The following is an 18,154-nucleotide window of genomic DNA, read 5'->3' on the forward strand; positions in this document are numbered from 1 at the left end:
GACTAACTTGATCCATTTATTTCACTTTGGCTGCAATCCGAACCACACTTACGAGGGAGTAAGCTCACTTGAATTCAATAGGACTTACAGTACTTGAATAGGACTGCACTCTTAGTCAGACTCCAATGCAAAATCTTTAAGTCACTGTCCAAACTACCACAGATAACAAAATCATTAGATGTGGGTAAAAGGGGGGGGGGAGATTTCATCAGGAGACTAGCAATATCCGCAATGAAAACATTTTAAAAAAATAAATAGATGGAAAGAGATACAGAACATTCTCCTGGTTAGCATTCTTGCACTTTCTAGAGCTTGTTACAAAGTCTTCTCTGCAATGGACTCTTGACAGCTTACCTAAGAGCAACAGCATGATAGGTGTCGACATAGTCCGAAATGAAAAGCTCTCTGTTCTTGATCACTGGGTCGGTAATTACCAGCTCACGCCCAGAATCTGTGGAAAGAAAATCACACAAGTTCAACTGTGATGCCTCAAAAATATCGACATCAGCCACTCACTCCCAGGGGCAAGGACAACCAAAGCAGAAGTTTAGAGACACAGAAAGATATTGAGATGTAAAGCACACATTTTAAGTGGGGGGGGGGGTGGCATAGCTCAGGAGTCAATAATTTCCCCAGCATCCCCCATCTGCAAATGAGTCTCCCCAAATGAGGTTGCTCATCCTTTTAAGCCCATAGGCACAACTGGATTTCTGAGCAAGTGCTACCGTGTTTCCCCCTTTTTAAGGCGTAGTCATAAAATAAGCCATAGCAGCATTTCTAAGCATTTGAGAAATATAAACCGTACCCCGAAAATAAGCCATAGTGATAGGCGCTGTGCGGAAGAGAGCACTGAGCTCCCCGAGTCAGCAGCAGCAACGCCAGCCACAGCAGTGTTTGCTGAGTCCTTTCTTGCTTTTGGGACTTGGTTACTGTGCTGGCTTGGGATGGTGTGTGTGCAATTGCTGTTGCTGCTTCGTGTTTTTCAGCTGGATTCTCTGGGTTCTAAGCACTTTCCCCCGTTTGTTTGCGAAGCAGCACTCGGCTGCAGCCCCTGCCTCTCCCGGCGGCTGCAGGAGGCTGCAGTTGATCGCTATCTCCTTTTCCATTTCTTTTGTCTTTGAGCACCCGGCCCCGCCCCCTCTCCCCTTCGTGGAATGAAGAACGGAGTTTTAGCAGCATTTCCTCATTATAAAAAAAAGGTCAGGAACTTTTACTTTAACCTCAAAAATGGGATATTTCCTCTCTCTAAAAACAACTCTGACCTGAACACCAATAAAACGGGGGTAGATCACCTCCAGTTTATAAATCCGCAAGTAGATCGCAGTCTCCTGGAAGTTGGGCTCTATACTTTGGCTGATTGCAAGCCTTTGCATCTTTAAAAAACAAAAACCATGCGCCTCCCAGTCTTAATTTTCCTTTAATTCATCCCCCTATACCCTCCTCCAACCATTGCCTCCTTCCATTCCTTACCCCCCTCCCTCTCTCCCCACTTCCCTCACTCCTGTGCGATCTCATTTAGTCATATACTTGCTTTTTCTGTTGTGTTGTCTATTTTATATTTAATATTATTACCCTTTATGATGTTATTTTTTCCCTTGCGATAATTATTTATTTTTTATCTTTAACTAACTTTCCTTTCCATATTTTTCCATATATAACTCAACACTTTCCCATTCCTTCTTAACTCTTTGGATAGAGTGCCCCCCATTATTGTTGTTAATTTTACAATTCCTGGATTATTTATGGAACCGAACAGCTCGGGTGCTTCAGAATGTGCCTTCTGTTGCTACAGGGCTATGGGGCTTCACTATTTGACCCCCCCCCCCAGGTTGGGATTTTTAAAGTAGTTCTGTGGGTCCCAGGGCGCAGAATCACCCCGATCCTTTCCTTTGTCTAAACAGACCTCTTCCCCCCGACTTTGGAAGGCTGTGCTTCAAGGGTGATACCAGGGGGTTTTTAAGACCTGCGCCTCTTAAGGATTGTTACGGTCCATAACTTCCATTGCTTTCTAAAGGGTTGGGGGTTTAAAGCACTGCCACCCCCACCCCACCCTGCAGGCGCTCGGAACTGGCAGCGCCAACAACGCGCCCAGCAGCGCGCAGAAGAGAGCACTGAGCATCCTGAGCCAGTGGGTCCCAGTTGTACCAGCACTTTTTTTAAAAAAAGACACCCCCTGAAAATAAGCCACTGTGTGTTTTTTTGAGGGAAAAAAGTTATAAGACGGTGTCTTAAAAAAGGGGAAACACGGTATGAACACTGATGGTGACTCCCCTCCATCCACAAGGCACGGGGGGTGGGGGGTGAGGAGTGGGGAGAACCACATGCGTGCATATTTCACTCTTCCAAGGAATCTGGTGGGGAAATCGGATCCAACAGAATTAGTCCGAGCCTTGAAAAGCACATAGAGCTGAAAGAGGAAGTGGGAACGAGTGTCATTCTTCCAACTTCCGCCTTTATCTCCATTTACTTCTTAAGTGAAAAGAAAATAGCCACCCTCACCTCCTGGTGACCAAGGTCTAGGGGGGGGGGGCTTAGAGACTTTGTGGAAACCAGAAAAAAACCCGCAAGGGTGCTATTGTGCCATAGGGCACTACACTGGCAATTCCTTTTCTTCTGAAAGTACACATTTCTAGTCCTCATGTGGTGAGAAAGAGCATGAAGGGAATAGGTCAGCAGGGTAGAGGGAGAGTTTTTGGAGTCAATAAGGACATCTGTCTCAATCCAAGGCCTCTCCTCTTGCCTGCCTGCCTCCTCATGTCTCAGACAATGGTCCGAAAGCACAGCGATTCTCCTAGATTGCAGAAGACAGTCTGAGAAGCCCAATATAAGCTGGTCTGGGCTTTCTAAAGGAACGGCAGAATGCTGCTATAATGAACAGACAGACAGACAGAAAAAAAGCTTCACTGGCAGCAAGGGATGCTAACCACATCTGGAGCTCAGCTTACCATTTTCATTATGTCGGTCCTGAACTAAATGCTGGTACACAGAATCTGGAACTTCAGACTGGCGGTAGTACCATTTGACGTTCATGAGAAGGTGGTCCCGTTTGCTCTGAAAGGGAGCAACACAGAACAAAGTTATGGACAAAGACAGATGCACAAAGAAGCAGAAACAAGCTGCAAAGAAGGATGTGAAAAACATTCCAAATTCAGATATTTCTGCATGAATGTTTTAAAACCCAGCATCAAAATAAAAAGTAACCATTTCACTCCAAACATTTTCTAGCTCTGTGCAGAGGTGCCTTGTTGCTATCACTGGCTTCAATTATCATCTTGGAGAGTTTTATGCTTAAGATTCTTCATTGAGTTAACACTGAGGACTATTCCCCGCCTACAAAGCCAAACCAAATCAAGAGTGTCTTGGGGCATCCTGAGATTTAACAAATTAAATCACACCTTTCTACTGTTCTAGAATATGTAAAGGAAACAGAAAGCACTGTAGTGAAGTAGGGATGGGGAACCTCCTGCTGCCCTTTGCAATTTCCCCAGATGGACAATAGAGTCTATGCATAGAAACTGCCCAGTGTACAAAAGTAACATTCATTTTTGTTGCTCAAGCCTTAAACTGTTGTCCACGGACAATGGTCTGCAACTTGCATTCAGATAGTCTGTGGCATTTCTCTGGATTTGTGGTTGAAGTTAGGTAACGGAAAATCCATCACTTTAAATATTTGTGTAGATTTTTTATTGTATTTTTATTGCTTCCTCTATTTCTTCTATTCTATTTTATTGTGTTTCAATGTAAATTTAGTAAAATACAGTATATAAGAAATAAAAATCAAACAGCATCTAGCACAGCATGTTACAATTAGTACAACAGGTAGAAAGATAATTAAGTAGTTTGCCAAGACACTCAGCCAATTTTCAAGTGATCCTTTGGGGGGGGGGCTGATTTTGAGAACCACTGACTTAGATAAAATTCCATGTGCAATACCAGAAAACATCCAGCCAGTGGCAGCATTGTGTCAAGTAAGACTCCTAAAGCGTGGCTGAAGCACATGTACCTGGTATCCTGTCCTTTAAAAGCAGTTCAAACCGCAAAAAAAGAAAAGAAAAAAACATTTGCTGCACAAGCTTGAGAAATAAATCAGCACTTCAAAGGTTTAAGCAAACATGAAGATAACAGCAGTCAAAGCAGAGCGCTTGGGAGGGACTGTAGCTCAGTGGCAGAACACCTGCTCTGCAAGCAGAAGGCTTCAATCCCTCTGTTTAAAGGGATCTCAACTAGCCCTGCTGGAGAAAACCTTTGCCTGATAGGCTGCAGAGCCAGTGTCAATGAAAATAGGCTGGGAGTGGATGGACCAATAATCACATTAAGTGGGAGGGACTATAGATCAGTGCAGTGGTGGCTTGTGCTTCCTGGAAATGGCGGGGTGCAAGACAGGGAGCCCAATGACAGGTGGAGCCAGAGGCAAGGACAGGTGGGGGCAGCTAGTTCTGCTTTTGTCTCCAACCTCCTTCCTGCTGGAGGAGGGAAACACCAGAGACTCCAGAGAAGGAAACTGACAGGCAGCCATGCAAATAAGAAGACAGGCAGGTGAGGGCTTGCTAGAAGACAGGTTGGTGGGGCAGCGCCACTTTCGCCCAAATAGACCAGCCACTGCTGAGCATGTGTTCTGTATACGGAAAGTTCCCAATTTCAGGGTTGCCTCCAATCATAGTCCAATTTGGGAGTTGAAATAAATGGGCGGGGCCAAGCAAATGCAACCTTGTACAGTGGAACCTTGGTTTTCGAAGGTCTCTGAAGTTGAACGTTTTGGAAGCCAAACACCGAAAACCCGGAGGTAATTGCTTCCATTTTCAAACGTGCCTCAGAAGTCAAATGGCTTCCACTGCGTGGTTTTCTTTTTTTCTCAAAGGATTTTGCTGACCGTCCATTGCTCCTCAGTTTTTGAACATTTTGGAAGTCTAACGGTCTTCTGGAACAGATTATGTTTGAAAACTGAGGTTCCACTGTAAAGGTAAAGGTAAAGGGACCCCTGACCATTAGGTCCAGTTGTGACCGACTCTGGGGTTGCGGCGCTCATCTCGCGTTATTGGCCAAGGGAGCCGGCGTACAGCTTCTGGGTCATGTGGCCAGCATGACTAAGCCACTTCTGGTGAATCAGAGCAGTGCACGGAAACACCATTTACCTTCCCACCAGAGCAGTACCTATTTATCTACTTGCACTTTGACGTGCTTTCGAACTGCTAGGTTGGCAGGAGCTGGGACCGAGCAACGGGAGCTCACCCTGTCGCGGGGATTCGAACTGCCGACCTTCTGATCGACAAGCCCACAGCGCCACTTACGTCCCTGTATTCAGTTGCAAACCTGAGTCCCCAGAATCCAACCCTTAGCCCCTTCCTGGAGCCTCTGCACAGAGACTCATTTGCAGATCTCAAGGCATAGGCAGCTGTATAGGAGACAAGTAGTCTTTTGCAGGTGCCCAAGCTGTTAAGCACTTTAGACTTAAGCACCCTGAACACAATCTACAACCAAGGGCAGCTGGCAATACTTCAATAGTATGACCTGGCAATTGCCAACTCATGGGTGCTCCTGCCACCAAAGCCACTTGGCCTCTAGTGACAACCATGATTCAAGGAGAGGCTTTAAACTACATAACAGTGCCTTCAGGGGGAGTGCAAACCTGTCCAGAATAGGCTATTGCACTACACTGGATATTACAAGAGAGCCTAAAGTGAGAAGGGTCACAGGAGAATGGTAGAGCATCTGGCTTTGTATGCAGAAGGCCCTCAGAATCTCTGGGTACAGCTGGGGGAGGAGGACCCCATCTGAAATTCAGTGTAGACAATACTGAGCTAGATAGGTACAACATTGGTAAAAAAGACTTTCAGTTGACTGTTGTAACTGACTGATCAGTGAAATGTTGCAGCCAGAACACACACAGACTCAGGACCCACAAAGGGTCATGACACAAAAATTGTGTATGCTCATTTATATGTATAGATCCAAATTTAGGTTGCTGAAGAAATGAAGGTGGCAGGTGCCTTGGACACCATGTTCTGCAACATGCCCAGGAGTTATGTAAACCAGATATAAGAAACTTTTGGCCCTCCAGACGTTGCTGAACAAAAATTCCTATGAGTTCTATCAAGCATAGCCCATGGCCAGGAATTATGCGAGTTGTAATTCAGCAACATCTGGAGAGCCAAAGGTTTCCCACGCCCGCTGTAAACAAAGGAAAACATTAAAAGAGGTGGATGGGCAGGTGATTCAGGGCCCAGCATGAAATACCTGGGACCCCACACCCACAAGTTATCCCCTAGCAATATCCCTGGGTTGCAGTTTCAGTATTTGCGAATCTCTACTTACAATGTTTGTATGCAAACATCTATGAACATGGATACAATAGACTTCAAAACACATGGGCTCTTGCTGGCAATTTTGGGGGAGATGAAAAAGGAAAGTGCTGTTACCCCTCTCCAAGCAAAACCCTTCTTTGATGTAAGGCCCATTTCTGACTGCTTGCCCACCTGCCTCCTCTCAGTGTGCCCATCTCATTTCCTTACATCATTACCTGAAACAAAAGAGAGGCTGGCAGCCGAATCAAGACAAGAACAGCTGGAGTTCAGGGATCTGGAATATGATTGGAACTACAGCCTGGGGAGAAGGGGAAGGACGTATAACCCACACAATATTCATTTTGGCTGTGCTTTTATCAAATCAGAAGCCAGAGTATTTGGCTTCCCTCTGAGCGCCTGCGGCAGAGCCGGCTGAATCTCTGTGTGCCCTGGACAATACCTACTGATGCTCATCTACCTGCAGGGCTTTATACCACAGGCTCACTGCTTGCTCTCCTTCTGCTGGGGCTTTTTGTTCATTTGTAGCATCCCAGCCTCTGCATTTAGTGGGCCTGCAACTTGGGCTTGCGCTTTCCGTTTATCTCAGCTCATCCATATCAAGATGGAAAGATGGGTGACAGAATGTACTGTTGCAGAAAGACACGAACAAACTGCAACCTCCAAAATCTACCACCACCTGTCATTTGAAGACACACACTTTAGCCATGGTGAGCTGAACTAGGACATTTTTAGGGTACCAAATACAGAGAAATAACAAATGATTACCATAAACAGCTGCAATTTAAATGAGGAACACTGTCTTACTTAGCATCCTCTCTGCTTTCTGGAGATTACAGAAGGCATCACATTCACACACTTTCAAGCATCTTTTCGAAGCCATAAGGTCTAGGAAGGGACTTTTTCTTTTCAAAATGAAAGCCAGGATTTTAGGGAATTTGCATTCTGTGTCCCTTAATAATATCCTGTGCCTTTTCTGCACTGCTGTTGAATCCCAGCACTCACACTGCCTTAAATACTGCCTTGTCTCCCCTATTAACTTTTCCTCCTTACTGTGTATTATTAAGGGTAAACACTGCTCTGACAGCTTTAGAAAATGAATAATTTGATGTGAATTTTTTAAAATAAACATTATTTAGAGGTCACTTTGGGGGACATATAGCCCATTATGGCTTCATCAGGGCTCCTCTCCTTGAAAAACAAACAGGGTAAGTGGAAGAGAGGGACCTCTCAAAGTTATAGGAAGTGCTGGGCAGAGTTTCCCTGGCTGTGACAACCTGTGCAACAGCAGCAGCAACAACAACAACAACAACAACAGCAACAAGCAAAGTAGTTCCGTTTCCTCCAACATTTCATCCTGCAGGATGTTCGAACCCAGCCTCTCTGCAGAACAAGCACAGAGGGAAAGCATTTGACCTAACAATCTACCATTTATAGCAGCTTCAAATTTATAGACCCCAAGCCTCAAAAAACAGAGGGGTCAGCGTTTGTTCCACTGTGCTGACTCGCTGCCTTTGGCGCTTTACATCATCCTCCGCGCCAACATGGCAGGAGGTTGTGCTTTTGCGTTGTTTTTTTTACACCCACACTTAGAAAGGCAGCAAATGAAAACCTCCTTCGCTGTTTACAACAGAAGCGCAAAATAACCAGTTACATTTAAATCCCCCGACAGATGATGCAACTGAAAAATGTGCTGACGCGCTAAATTTGCCACAATCTGCTCTCGGCTGATATCAGAGAAGCATTTCTCTTGCAAATCACAGCGCCCCTTTAAGGTATCATGTCCTGGTGATTGCTTCTTTTGTGTCCAATTAATTTAAAAGGCTTAACCATGGAAATCAGGCTGAGAATGTTCCTCTAGCACAGCAACAGTACTCTCTCTCTGTTTGTAGAAACCAAATCTTACTAAAAATAGCGGCATCTTACACTATGTTATGCTTTACAATACTGCTATTCTCTCTTACTCTATAAGAGAATTGTTAATGTTGTGGCTTACTGGACCTGTTTATAGGATTCTGTAATTTTTATTATTATTATTATAGTTTTCTCTGTTTTTGTTCCCCACTCATTGAAAATATTCAATGAAGAGCAGGCTGTAAATACTGCAAATAAATAAGGTCACGGACTCCAATCTCACTGCAAGGCAACTCTCCCCCTACTTTCCCCCCACCACACACCTTCCCCCCACCACACACATCAGCCAAGATTTCCCAGATGCCACTGGTTGCTGAAAAGGGGGACGATGGCTTCATTTCACCCCATCAATGCTGTTGTATGTGGAACCAGACTGCCACCTGTAGCTCTTCCTTACTCCAGCAAGTGGGCTTCCATGGGGCTATGGAAGTCAGAGAATATGGGCACCAGCTTCCACACACAAAAGGTGTGAGGAACCTTTGGTCCTCCCGATATTGCTAATCTGCAAATCCCATCGCCCCCAGCAAGCACGGCCAATAGTCTGGGGTGATGGGAACTGTAGTTCAGTAACAATGGGAGAGTCAAAGGTTCCCCAAACTTGCTGCATTGTACGGCTGGCTCCCCAGCACAGGAACAAAGGAAGCTGCCTTAATATTTGCTTTGACTTCTGCACTACTTGAAGTGGCCGGCTGGTGGTTCTCAGGGATCTTGGGCTGAGGGTCCTTCTGATCATCAGGTACTTGAGCCTTTGAACTGGAGATGCTAGGGTTTGAAGTGGGACCTTTTACATGCAAGGGAAGGGGCTGAAACACTGAGATATGGACCTGGCCACAACTAATGGGCCTTAGCTCCTGGTGGGAGACTGAATCACACTTCTTTATTTTTTTTTTAAAAAAAGATGGCATCTGGATCAAAGCCTTGATGACTTATCTTAAAGCCTGAGGTGTGGGGTGGGGTGCCCCCATGGGAACAGGTATAGCAATCATCCCTCCCTCAGATTCCTGCTAGAAAGCATGGACTCTTACTGCACCCCAGAACTCTAAATTTCCCTGCACCCAACAGGCTTGTGTCATTGTGACATGCTCTGCGCAGCACCTCCAACAGAACAACTCTCAAAGGCAGCCAAGCTGCCTCTTTCGGCTCCTGTCCTCTTAACCTAAACCAACACAAAGACTGCAACCTTTAAACCTGTTAGTGTTATCTAATGACTGTTCCATCTACAAGAGCTTTTCTAATAGAAACAGGCCATGATGGCTTATCTCTGTGCACAAGCCAGCCCTCAAAGAACCGCCAGCTTGATTGAGCGCAGTAATGGAAGGCAGGAAATGAGAAGGCTTGGTTAAGCCGCGGATAATCGATCAGTGTATTCAGCGGAGTGTGAGCTGAGCCAGGGAATAAGCGGCTCGGGGTATCCAATACTGTGCCTTCCAGTACAGAAAAGTCCCATTTCTGTGATCTATGCAGGAGAAAGAATAATTTATTGACACAACAATATAGGATTCCCCCCTCCTCACCTCCTCCAACATACTGTTCATATGCCAAAAACATCTTGCTTTTCACATTTGTTATTCTTTACAGTGCAGAAAGAAAAATCTTTCACGCTTCCCATCCTCTGCAAGCTGAATGACAAAGCTGGGTAGTGGCTTGTGTTGTTCTGAACAACTCATGAACCTGGAAATTAATTCACAGCCGCATTTGTCAATTCTTTCAAAACTAAGGAAAATGTTCTATTTGCCTTCTAAAGTCCAGTATTTTTGCCCTGTGTATATGGAGTGTCCCACTTTCTATGTGTGCAACTGCGATTCTCCTGTTGACAGCTGGAATAAAACAGGTGAAATCTCAGAATCAATCATAAGGTTTTAAGCTATTGCCAATTTATACATGCTGGCAAAGTAAACAATCTGGAGACCCGGGAGGCGGGTTGTCTCAACTTGTTATAATTTGAAGGACAAGCAACTCACCACTGGAGAAGACAGAAAGGCAAGGCTCAGCTTAGAGGGGGAGAAATATTTTCTCCCATTTTTATTTTTACAATAGGGGTAAGGAAGGAACCTGTATCTCCCTGAGTATCTCCAGTTTTTCCGCCAGGCCTTCACATTTCTACTCAGGAATGGGTCAAGGATAACCTTGGCCATCGCAAGGAACCCAGATGAGAAGAAGCTATATGCTGTGACAGTAAAGAAGGAGCCAGATCAAAATGAGACCTCTAGGTGCTGCTCCTTTCGAAAGATGCTCATTAAGAAGACATCCTATGCACAAAAACCTAGTGTTGGAAGAAGGCCCAGGAAGAAGTAGTTTGGTTTATTTTACATTTTGGGCATATATATATATATATATATATATATATATATATATATATATATATATATATATATATATATAAAGTTTTACACAGGAAGCATTAGAAAGATGCATCAATGTAAGATAGTGGTAGCTGGCACCTATTGGGACTGGTGGGTTGGAAAACAGGGAGGCCAACAGGGAGGCAAAACCTACTCATTCCAGTTTGACATCATCCCACTCCTTGTTTATTTCCTCAGAGGCAACACAAAAGAATTAGGAGGAGGAGGAAGCTGACAGCCAGAGCCACTCATTAGACTAACTGTAAGTAAGAAGTCAGGCCGGGGGGGGGGGGCCAAGCTAAGGGCAGAATGAGGCTGGTAGGGCAGTGTCCCATTTGCTCTAATGGACCAGCCTCCACTGAACAAGAGTCCCCGTCCTAAGGTAAGAATTCAGAGCCACTACCAAATCTGTTTATAGATGGCCATAAAAAAGTATTGTTTAAGGGCCTACTATGGTAATCCTTTTCATGTCTGCAGCTAGAAATCTATTAAGATAAAATTGGAAAACAGCCACTAATTTAACTCTGGAGGCCTGGTGGGGTAGACTGTAGAAGATAGCTCTTTTGGAGAAACTAACAAAGCATCTTAGAGCACTATTTCAAAATGATTTTGAAATAACATGTTTATTCAATACACAGGAAAGGATAAAGTTATCTTCTCACCACCAGCTATCCCCGGCTCACTCTGGGACAATCTGGTAAGACAGAGAGTAAAGACACTAAATGGAAACAGTCAACTCTAAACTATTATCCAAGCCTGCCAGATATATGACTGTGCATGAAAGGATGGGGGGGGGTATACAGGGGCTCTTTTCAGAAACTAAGAAATGTTTTTAGAAATGAATTCAGAGCCACACAATGTTGCATGCAACAAAGCTCAGACCTGCAAGGGCAGAAAGCGCGATGCCAAAAGCAAACAGAAGCAGTCTTCCAGTTTGCTTAAAACAAGAGCAATTTATTTCCCTATATGTTCCTTTTCGGCTTCGCTGAACTGAAAATTCAGAACACCTCTGTGCTCAGAGAAATGGGGTGGGGATATATACTTCTTTCTAAAGTGCACTGTTATTTTTATATTGCAAAGTATTTTACCTTCATCACGGGAAAGCGTGTGTGTGTGTGTGTGTGTCTGGCACGGACGTTCACAGAAAAAAATGATAAACACTATCATAAACCATTTCACAAAAGGTCACAGGCCACTGCTTACTATCTCTCAATTAATCCTACTGAGGCATCTTTCCACTCTGTTTCTTTCTTTATGTTCTTTGAATTTTGCTCTGTAGCACCTGATGTCAGATAAGCCAAGCAGAAGCACTCATTGCTAGCAGCCTCTCTTTTTTGCTTATAGGTGGCATGCTACAAGGGTAAGGGGCACAGATTGTGTTCCTTAAACCATATTTCAGTCTTACACATCTTTGTTTTGGTGCTAGACCACTGCTTGTCTCAGTGCAGACCAGTAGTTCCCAAACTGTGACACGGGACTGAGAATATATCCTTGACATAAATGAATTATCCCTGTTGGAAAGGGCAGTTCAATGGCAAGAGCATCTGCTTTGCATGCTAAAGGACCTAGGTTCAATTCACAGCATCTCCATGTAGGGCTGGGAATATTCCCCCTCTGAAAACCTGGAGAGCTGAGCCCAGTCGGACAAACCTGAGCTAGATGGACCAATGGTCTGACCAGCTCTAAGGCTGTTTCTTATGAGTTCAAATATACTCAACAGAGGCTGCTGCCCACTGTACTTCTGGCCAGTTTACTGCTCTGTTCTTGTCTCCTTCCAGTCAGCTTACTTTGGAGAATAGATAACTATTTGATCTATGCACTAGGGGCAACTAAAGAGGGGTGGTGCATCCCATTTCACTGCTTGAGGCGAAACAGGAAGTGCTGCTTTGCTGTGGCTGCCACCACTCCCATCACCACTACCTGCCACTGCCGCCCACTCTGCCACTCTGCCCTGCCAGGAGGCACTGATTTCAGGTAAGATCACACCAATTTTGAGTGGGATCTTGCCCAAAATCACGTGAGATCTTGCGTGCTCCACAAGATCTCACCCCCAAATGGCCAGGATCTTGCTTGAAATTGGCACTACTGGCACTGCTGCTTTTCTACCAAGCGGCTGGGCTGGCTCTGCAACTAGACTATACTTTCACTTCCCGTATGGACACATAACGGAGTTACCCGACTTTGGAAGCTGCCAGGTGCTCAGCACCTCCATGAGTAACTGCTCTGGGACTGATCGATTGCAATCCAAAAGTTCACACCAAGAAGCACAAGGGAAAGACTCCAGACACAGACGGTGGGACACCATCACACTTAAGACTCTCTAAAAGGAAGTACCCGTATATTCCGGCGTATAAGACGACTGGGCGTATAAGACGACCCCCAACTTTCCCAGTTAAAATATAGAGTTTGGGATATACTCACTGTATAAGAAATACGACCCAGTGTATAAGACGACCCTTGACTTTTGAGAAGATTTTCCTGGGTTAAAAAGTAGTCTTATACGCAGGAATATACTGTATTTCAGGCATAAATAATGAAGTGTGTTTTCCAATTAATTAAGAACACAGCTTGTTCATAATTTAAATTTATACTCCACCTTTCAAATACATTGCCAGGGCTCCTTTGGAACAGACCAAAATGTCCACCAGTTCAAACATCCTGTTTCCGACACTGGTAAACGAGCTGCCTCTGGGAAGCTCAAAAGTAGGTCATAAAAGCAAGAGGTCTCTCCCAGGGTCACACTCTAGCAACTGGTACGCTGATCCTCTGGACACTGAGGTCCCATCCAGCTATCAATGGACCTTCTGCTGCTCCATGAATTCTCCCCAACTCCTTCCGAGGCCACCCAAGCTAGTGGCGACAGCATCTTCCTTACCATAAATTCCATAAATAAAATTATACTTCAAACCAGGAGAGGGGAACATCAGACCCATAGGCTGCATTTTGGACTGTGAGGCTGTTTCTGCCAATCCACACCCACCTGCCTTAAAACTTGGTATTATAAATGCTGTCAAGGGTGGGACTGGTAAGGGCAGAGCTTGGATGAAAGAGGCTTGGCCAATTGGGCAGTGCTTACATTTGAACAGCACTTCCCCAGTGCCCAACAACAGGCTGGTGGTTGTCGGGTGCTTTGGAAGCACCACACAAAGCATTTTGCAAGTTCTGGTGCTCAGAGCCTCCCAAAAGCTAAGCACAGCATTCACAAAGCTTGCTCAAAGCTTCCCTAACACTCAGCAATCAGATGGTAGTCAGAAGTTTGGGAAGCACCCACAGGGCTGAGTAAGTCTTTTGAACTATTGCCCCATCCCTGTGGGCCAACTATGACAGGTATCTATCACCTGATGTCAGATGACTGACAGGTGGCTGCATCCAAACACCTGTCAATGTTGACCCTGCAAGGGGGGGGGGCAGATAAAGATCTGGCCTGTTGGGCAAAAAAGTTTTCTCACACCTGCTTTATATGAAGAAGGGATTTCCCTTGTCTGTTAGGAATCCTTTGACCAACAGTTGAACTAGATGATGCCCGACATCCACCCAGCCCAGTTCTAGTATGATGAGAGAAAAACTTTCCCCCCTTTGATCGATACACACACACACACACACACACACACACACACACACGACTTTCCGTTGCTTTAAACCCCTTTAAGTTTCACTGCTAACTTCATAATTTGCTCTTCATGCACAATTAACGAGAAACTCCCGAGAAATGGTTTTCCAGCCACCTGGCATTTCAGGTACTGGCACTTGCAAAACGTATGCTTATGTAAACATACTTTGTGTACTGTAGACACATACAGAGAAAGAAATCCCTGCACCAGATCATCCAGCCCAACAGGATCAAAACTGGAAGGCAAAGCCAACCCTGTTCACCCACCTGCAGTGAGGAAATGGGGTTTGCAATAGCAAAAGCCCACCTGGCAGATCATTACTCAGCCAGCAGCAACAAACCTCCAGGTGGGTTCCTAGCAACTTGTCAATTTCCATGTTCTGAGCCAAGTGCTCCAGAGGAAGAAACCATACAGAGTAAAGGTTTGTCAAGAATTGAGATGGTGCGGTTGGGGGTGGCAGGAAGCCCCTAACAACCTAAAGGGCAAAGGACTGCAGCTCAGCAGTAGAGCTCAAGTTTGCAGACAGTCCAAGGTTCAATTGATGGCAACTCTAGGCAAGGCTGCTGCCAGTCAGTGTAGTACTGAGCAAGATAGACTAACAAACTGACCCAGATTAAGGCTATTACCTGTGTTCCTTCATCAATATCAGGCTGTAGTCTAGGCTAATCCTACTCTGGGTAGGCTCTTTTAAATTAATGGACGTGCCTAACTTAGGTCCGTTAATTTTAATAGGTCTGTTCTTAAAAGGAGTAGCATTGGATACAGCCCACCTTGTTTGAGGAATTTGTGCTGGATGCTAACCTGCCACATTCAAGGTTATGATACTAACTTAAAAGGCCCTATACACCTCAGTACTGGGTTACTTGAGAGGCTGCCTTATCCCTTACAGACCAAGTAGGTCACTGTGTTCTTCAGCAGTTTCTCAAAGTCCCTAAAATATCAGAAGCTCACTCTTTCACTGGAACTGCCCCTATATTGTGGGAGAGCATCTGCCTCTGTACTGTGGAACAGATATGACAGGCACCCACTCTCTGTCCTTTCCAGAAACAACTGGGTGAAAAGCTGCATTTTTACAAAAAATACAAATGAAACTGTTTTTCTACTTTTTCGGGTGTTTTTGCGCTTTCATATAATTGTAGAGTTGGAACCCTGAGGATCATCTAGCTCAGCCCCCTGCAATAGCTGTCCCATACGGAGATCGAACCTGCAGGCTTGGCATTAACATGCTCTGCTCCTCTTTGTAGGCAACCAGGAAGGAAACAGACAGAGGCTGGCTACATGCTACATGTTTCTGTCCAAACAAAACACAAGCTCTATTTCTCACATAACATGAAGCCAGCCTCTAGACCAGGCATCCCCAAACTGCGGCCCTCCAGATGTTTTGGCCTACAACTCCCATGATCCCTAGCTAACAGGACCAGTGGTCAGGGATGATGGGAAATGTAGTCCAAAACATCTGGAGGGCTGAAGTTTGGGGGTGCCTGCTCTAGACTGTTTCCTCCTTGGCCTGCCAAAGGTAGGATTGGAGCAGGATCTCAGGGGATAGTCTGAACAGTGGGTTAAAACACAGTGTAATTTTAACTATGGTTTAGCTTGACATCTGAACCAAGCCAGGGTGTTCTACAGTGAATTGTTCCACTTAGAGGAACAGACGTTATGAGAACATGGCCCCCATCATCTCTCTTCCTCTAAAATCCTGTAGTCTTTCCAAGTATAAAATCTAAAGGCCACAAGACCGCACAGATTCTGCCTTCTCTCTTAACAAATCTCTACAGGAGTTTCCTGAACGGGCACTGATGGATAGAATATACTCACTGAAATGAGCCACAGTGGCTTTTGAGGCCTGGTGGCGACTCACTACTGAACAACTTGGTTGGGGGCAGAGAGAAACAGCTTGGTGGTTGGGATGAAGCCATGGAAGAAAGAGGTCTGAGTTTTGCAGTTTGGTTGGGTGAAAGGGACTTGAAGGAGGAGGCTCCAAGGTCATGCAACTGCTTTGGAGGTGAGGGGGGAGACTGACACTGCATGAAAAGACAAAGAACTGCATCTGATTGCTTGCCTGCTCTCTTCCCAGCTCAACCTATATATTTATTAACAAATAGGTATCACAACATACACCCAATGCTTGCAGTGCTCACTTTCTTTATTTGCAGGGAAACTGACCCAGCAGCAGCTGACCTGGAACCTCCTGGTTGCTTAGTAAGGCAAGGAAGTGTTGGAACAATACGAAAGGGACGGATCTTATTAGAACAATTCGAACGAAGGCCATAAAGACTTCTGATCCCAGCTTTTCCTCTCCCCACTCAACCTCTTTCCTGCTCCACTCCACTCTGATTACAGATTAGGGCTCTCCCACCAAAGCAAATTTGGCAGCAGGGCTGCTGAAGGGAGTATTGATAGCACAACCCTCCTCCTTCCGCACTTTGCCTGATTAGCATTTCTATTGCTGCACAGGGCACAGAGGACGCTGTAAATCAAACACACTCAGTGTCAAGCACAATAACCAAAACAGTTACCTAAACAACTAACAGTACTGTGAATGCGTTTAACTAAGCATCGAATAAGTGCCCTGGCAATTAAATTCCATTACGGTTTCTGAGACTTTAAACCTGGAGGAAGGTGAGGCCCAAGTGAAGATGCCCTTCCAGAGGGCGCCTGGCATTTGCCACTAAAATGCCGTTTCTGGCACTGAGTTCAAATCTAATTGCTGAGCAGCAGCACCTGCAGCATCTGTTGCTAACATTAAAAACAAGTCAGCACAGGCAGCTCCAATAGATTCCTCACCTTTTCAAATATCTAGAGGAGGGACAAATATCCCACAGAAGCTTACCAAGGAAAATGGCCTTTTAACAACAGAGTTCTGATAGGGTAGGGGTTGAAAAGGCTAAATCACCAAAAGGACCGAATTGCTTTTAAAAAAAGTGGTTAAAAATATAGTTTAAAGTAGTTCATGGAGGGAGAGGAAACTGAAACAGTTCAGCAGGATGTGGTTGTGACAAACCTCAACAGCAGGAGACAACCAACCAACCCACACAACCAACAGCAATTCTCTTGCACTTTCAGCTAAAACAGAAACAAAAGCGGGGTGGGGTCAGACTTGCCATGTTGGCATCCCACGGCAAGCAGAAGCGTCACACCAAGGACAGGACACTTGGGAATGGAGAAGGGATTCTGCACAAATTCATTCCCTCTTGCTGAGTTATTTGAGGGACCTGACAGCACCTCCTCACTGTGCCAGCATTCAAGGGATTGTCATCCCCCACACTGCATGAATGCGAAAGGGTGTCAAAATTTTCATATCATCAGGTTTTCCCATTCAGTGAAATTCCTTCTTGTTGGAACTTTTTCATAAGCTCCATAACAAAAAGCAGATCTTTTGTCATTTTTAAATAAAAGATTGTGGGTGGGCGGGTGGGTAAATGTACATAAACACTTGCATGCACGCACAGCTTCTAAAAGCCCCCTGCAGACTGAAAAGTGGTTTGCCACATAATACAAGGGATCTGCTGCTTGAGTAACCCAAGACAAACCCTGCTGGATAAAGCAAAAAAGGCTCACACAGCCTGTTTGCAAACAGTGGCAAATCAGATACTTCTGGAAAGGCCACAGGATGGGCGTGATGGAGATAACAATTACCTACTACTTTACTGCTCTGCGACTACCAGCGCCAACCAATATTCAGAGGAATGCCACTGCAGAAGACTCTTTAACTATCAAAGCTCATATTTGCGGATAGACCTGTCTTGCAGCAGAGAGGCACAAACCCCAAACCCGTTTGGGGCACATAGAATTAGTGGCTCAGCTGCCTAAACCCTGGTCACTGGCTCTCATTTGATAATGTACTGCAATTGCATACCATATGCACTATTGCCCTAGCAACTGTTGACTATTCAAGCAAACATTCCTGTTATGAATTATTTGTATGCTCAATGTTCCAGCTATCAGAATTGTTCTGTGTACACACATTCCGGCTATCTTTAATTAGATT

At 45.0% G+C, this 18,154-nt stretch overlaps 1 protein-coding gene across 16 annotated transcripts in view; it reads right to left on the reverse strand.

Annotated features, from left to right (window-relative positions):
* RERE (arginine-glutamic acid dipeptide repeats) overlaps positions 1 to 18,154 on the reverse strand; it is a 342,916-nt gene that overhangs the window by 154,199 nt on the left and 170,563 nt on the right. For all 16 annotated transcript variants that reach the window (XM_060276215.1, XM_060276213.1, XM_060276214.1 and 13 more), the window contains 2 exons: positions 2,946 to 3,051; positions 355 to 451 (listed from right to left, as the gene is read on the reverse strand). In XM_060276215.1, coding sequence (XP_060132198.1) covers positions 355 to 451; positions 2,946 to 3,051 — 203 coding nt within the window. The remainder of the gene's footprint in view (positions 1 to 354; positions 452 to 2,945; positions 3,052 to 18,154) is intronic.

This window comes from Zootoca vivipara, chromosome 6 (genome assembly GCF_963506605.1).
Source record: "Zootoca vivipara chromosome 6, rZooViv1.1, whole genome shotgun sequence".
Taxonomy (NCBI): Eukaryota; Metazoa; Chordata; class Lepidosauria; order Squamata; family Lacertidae; genus Zootoca; species Zootoca vivipara.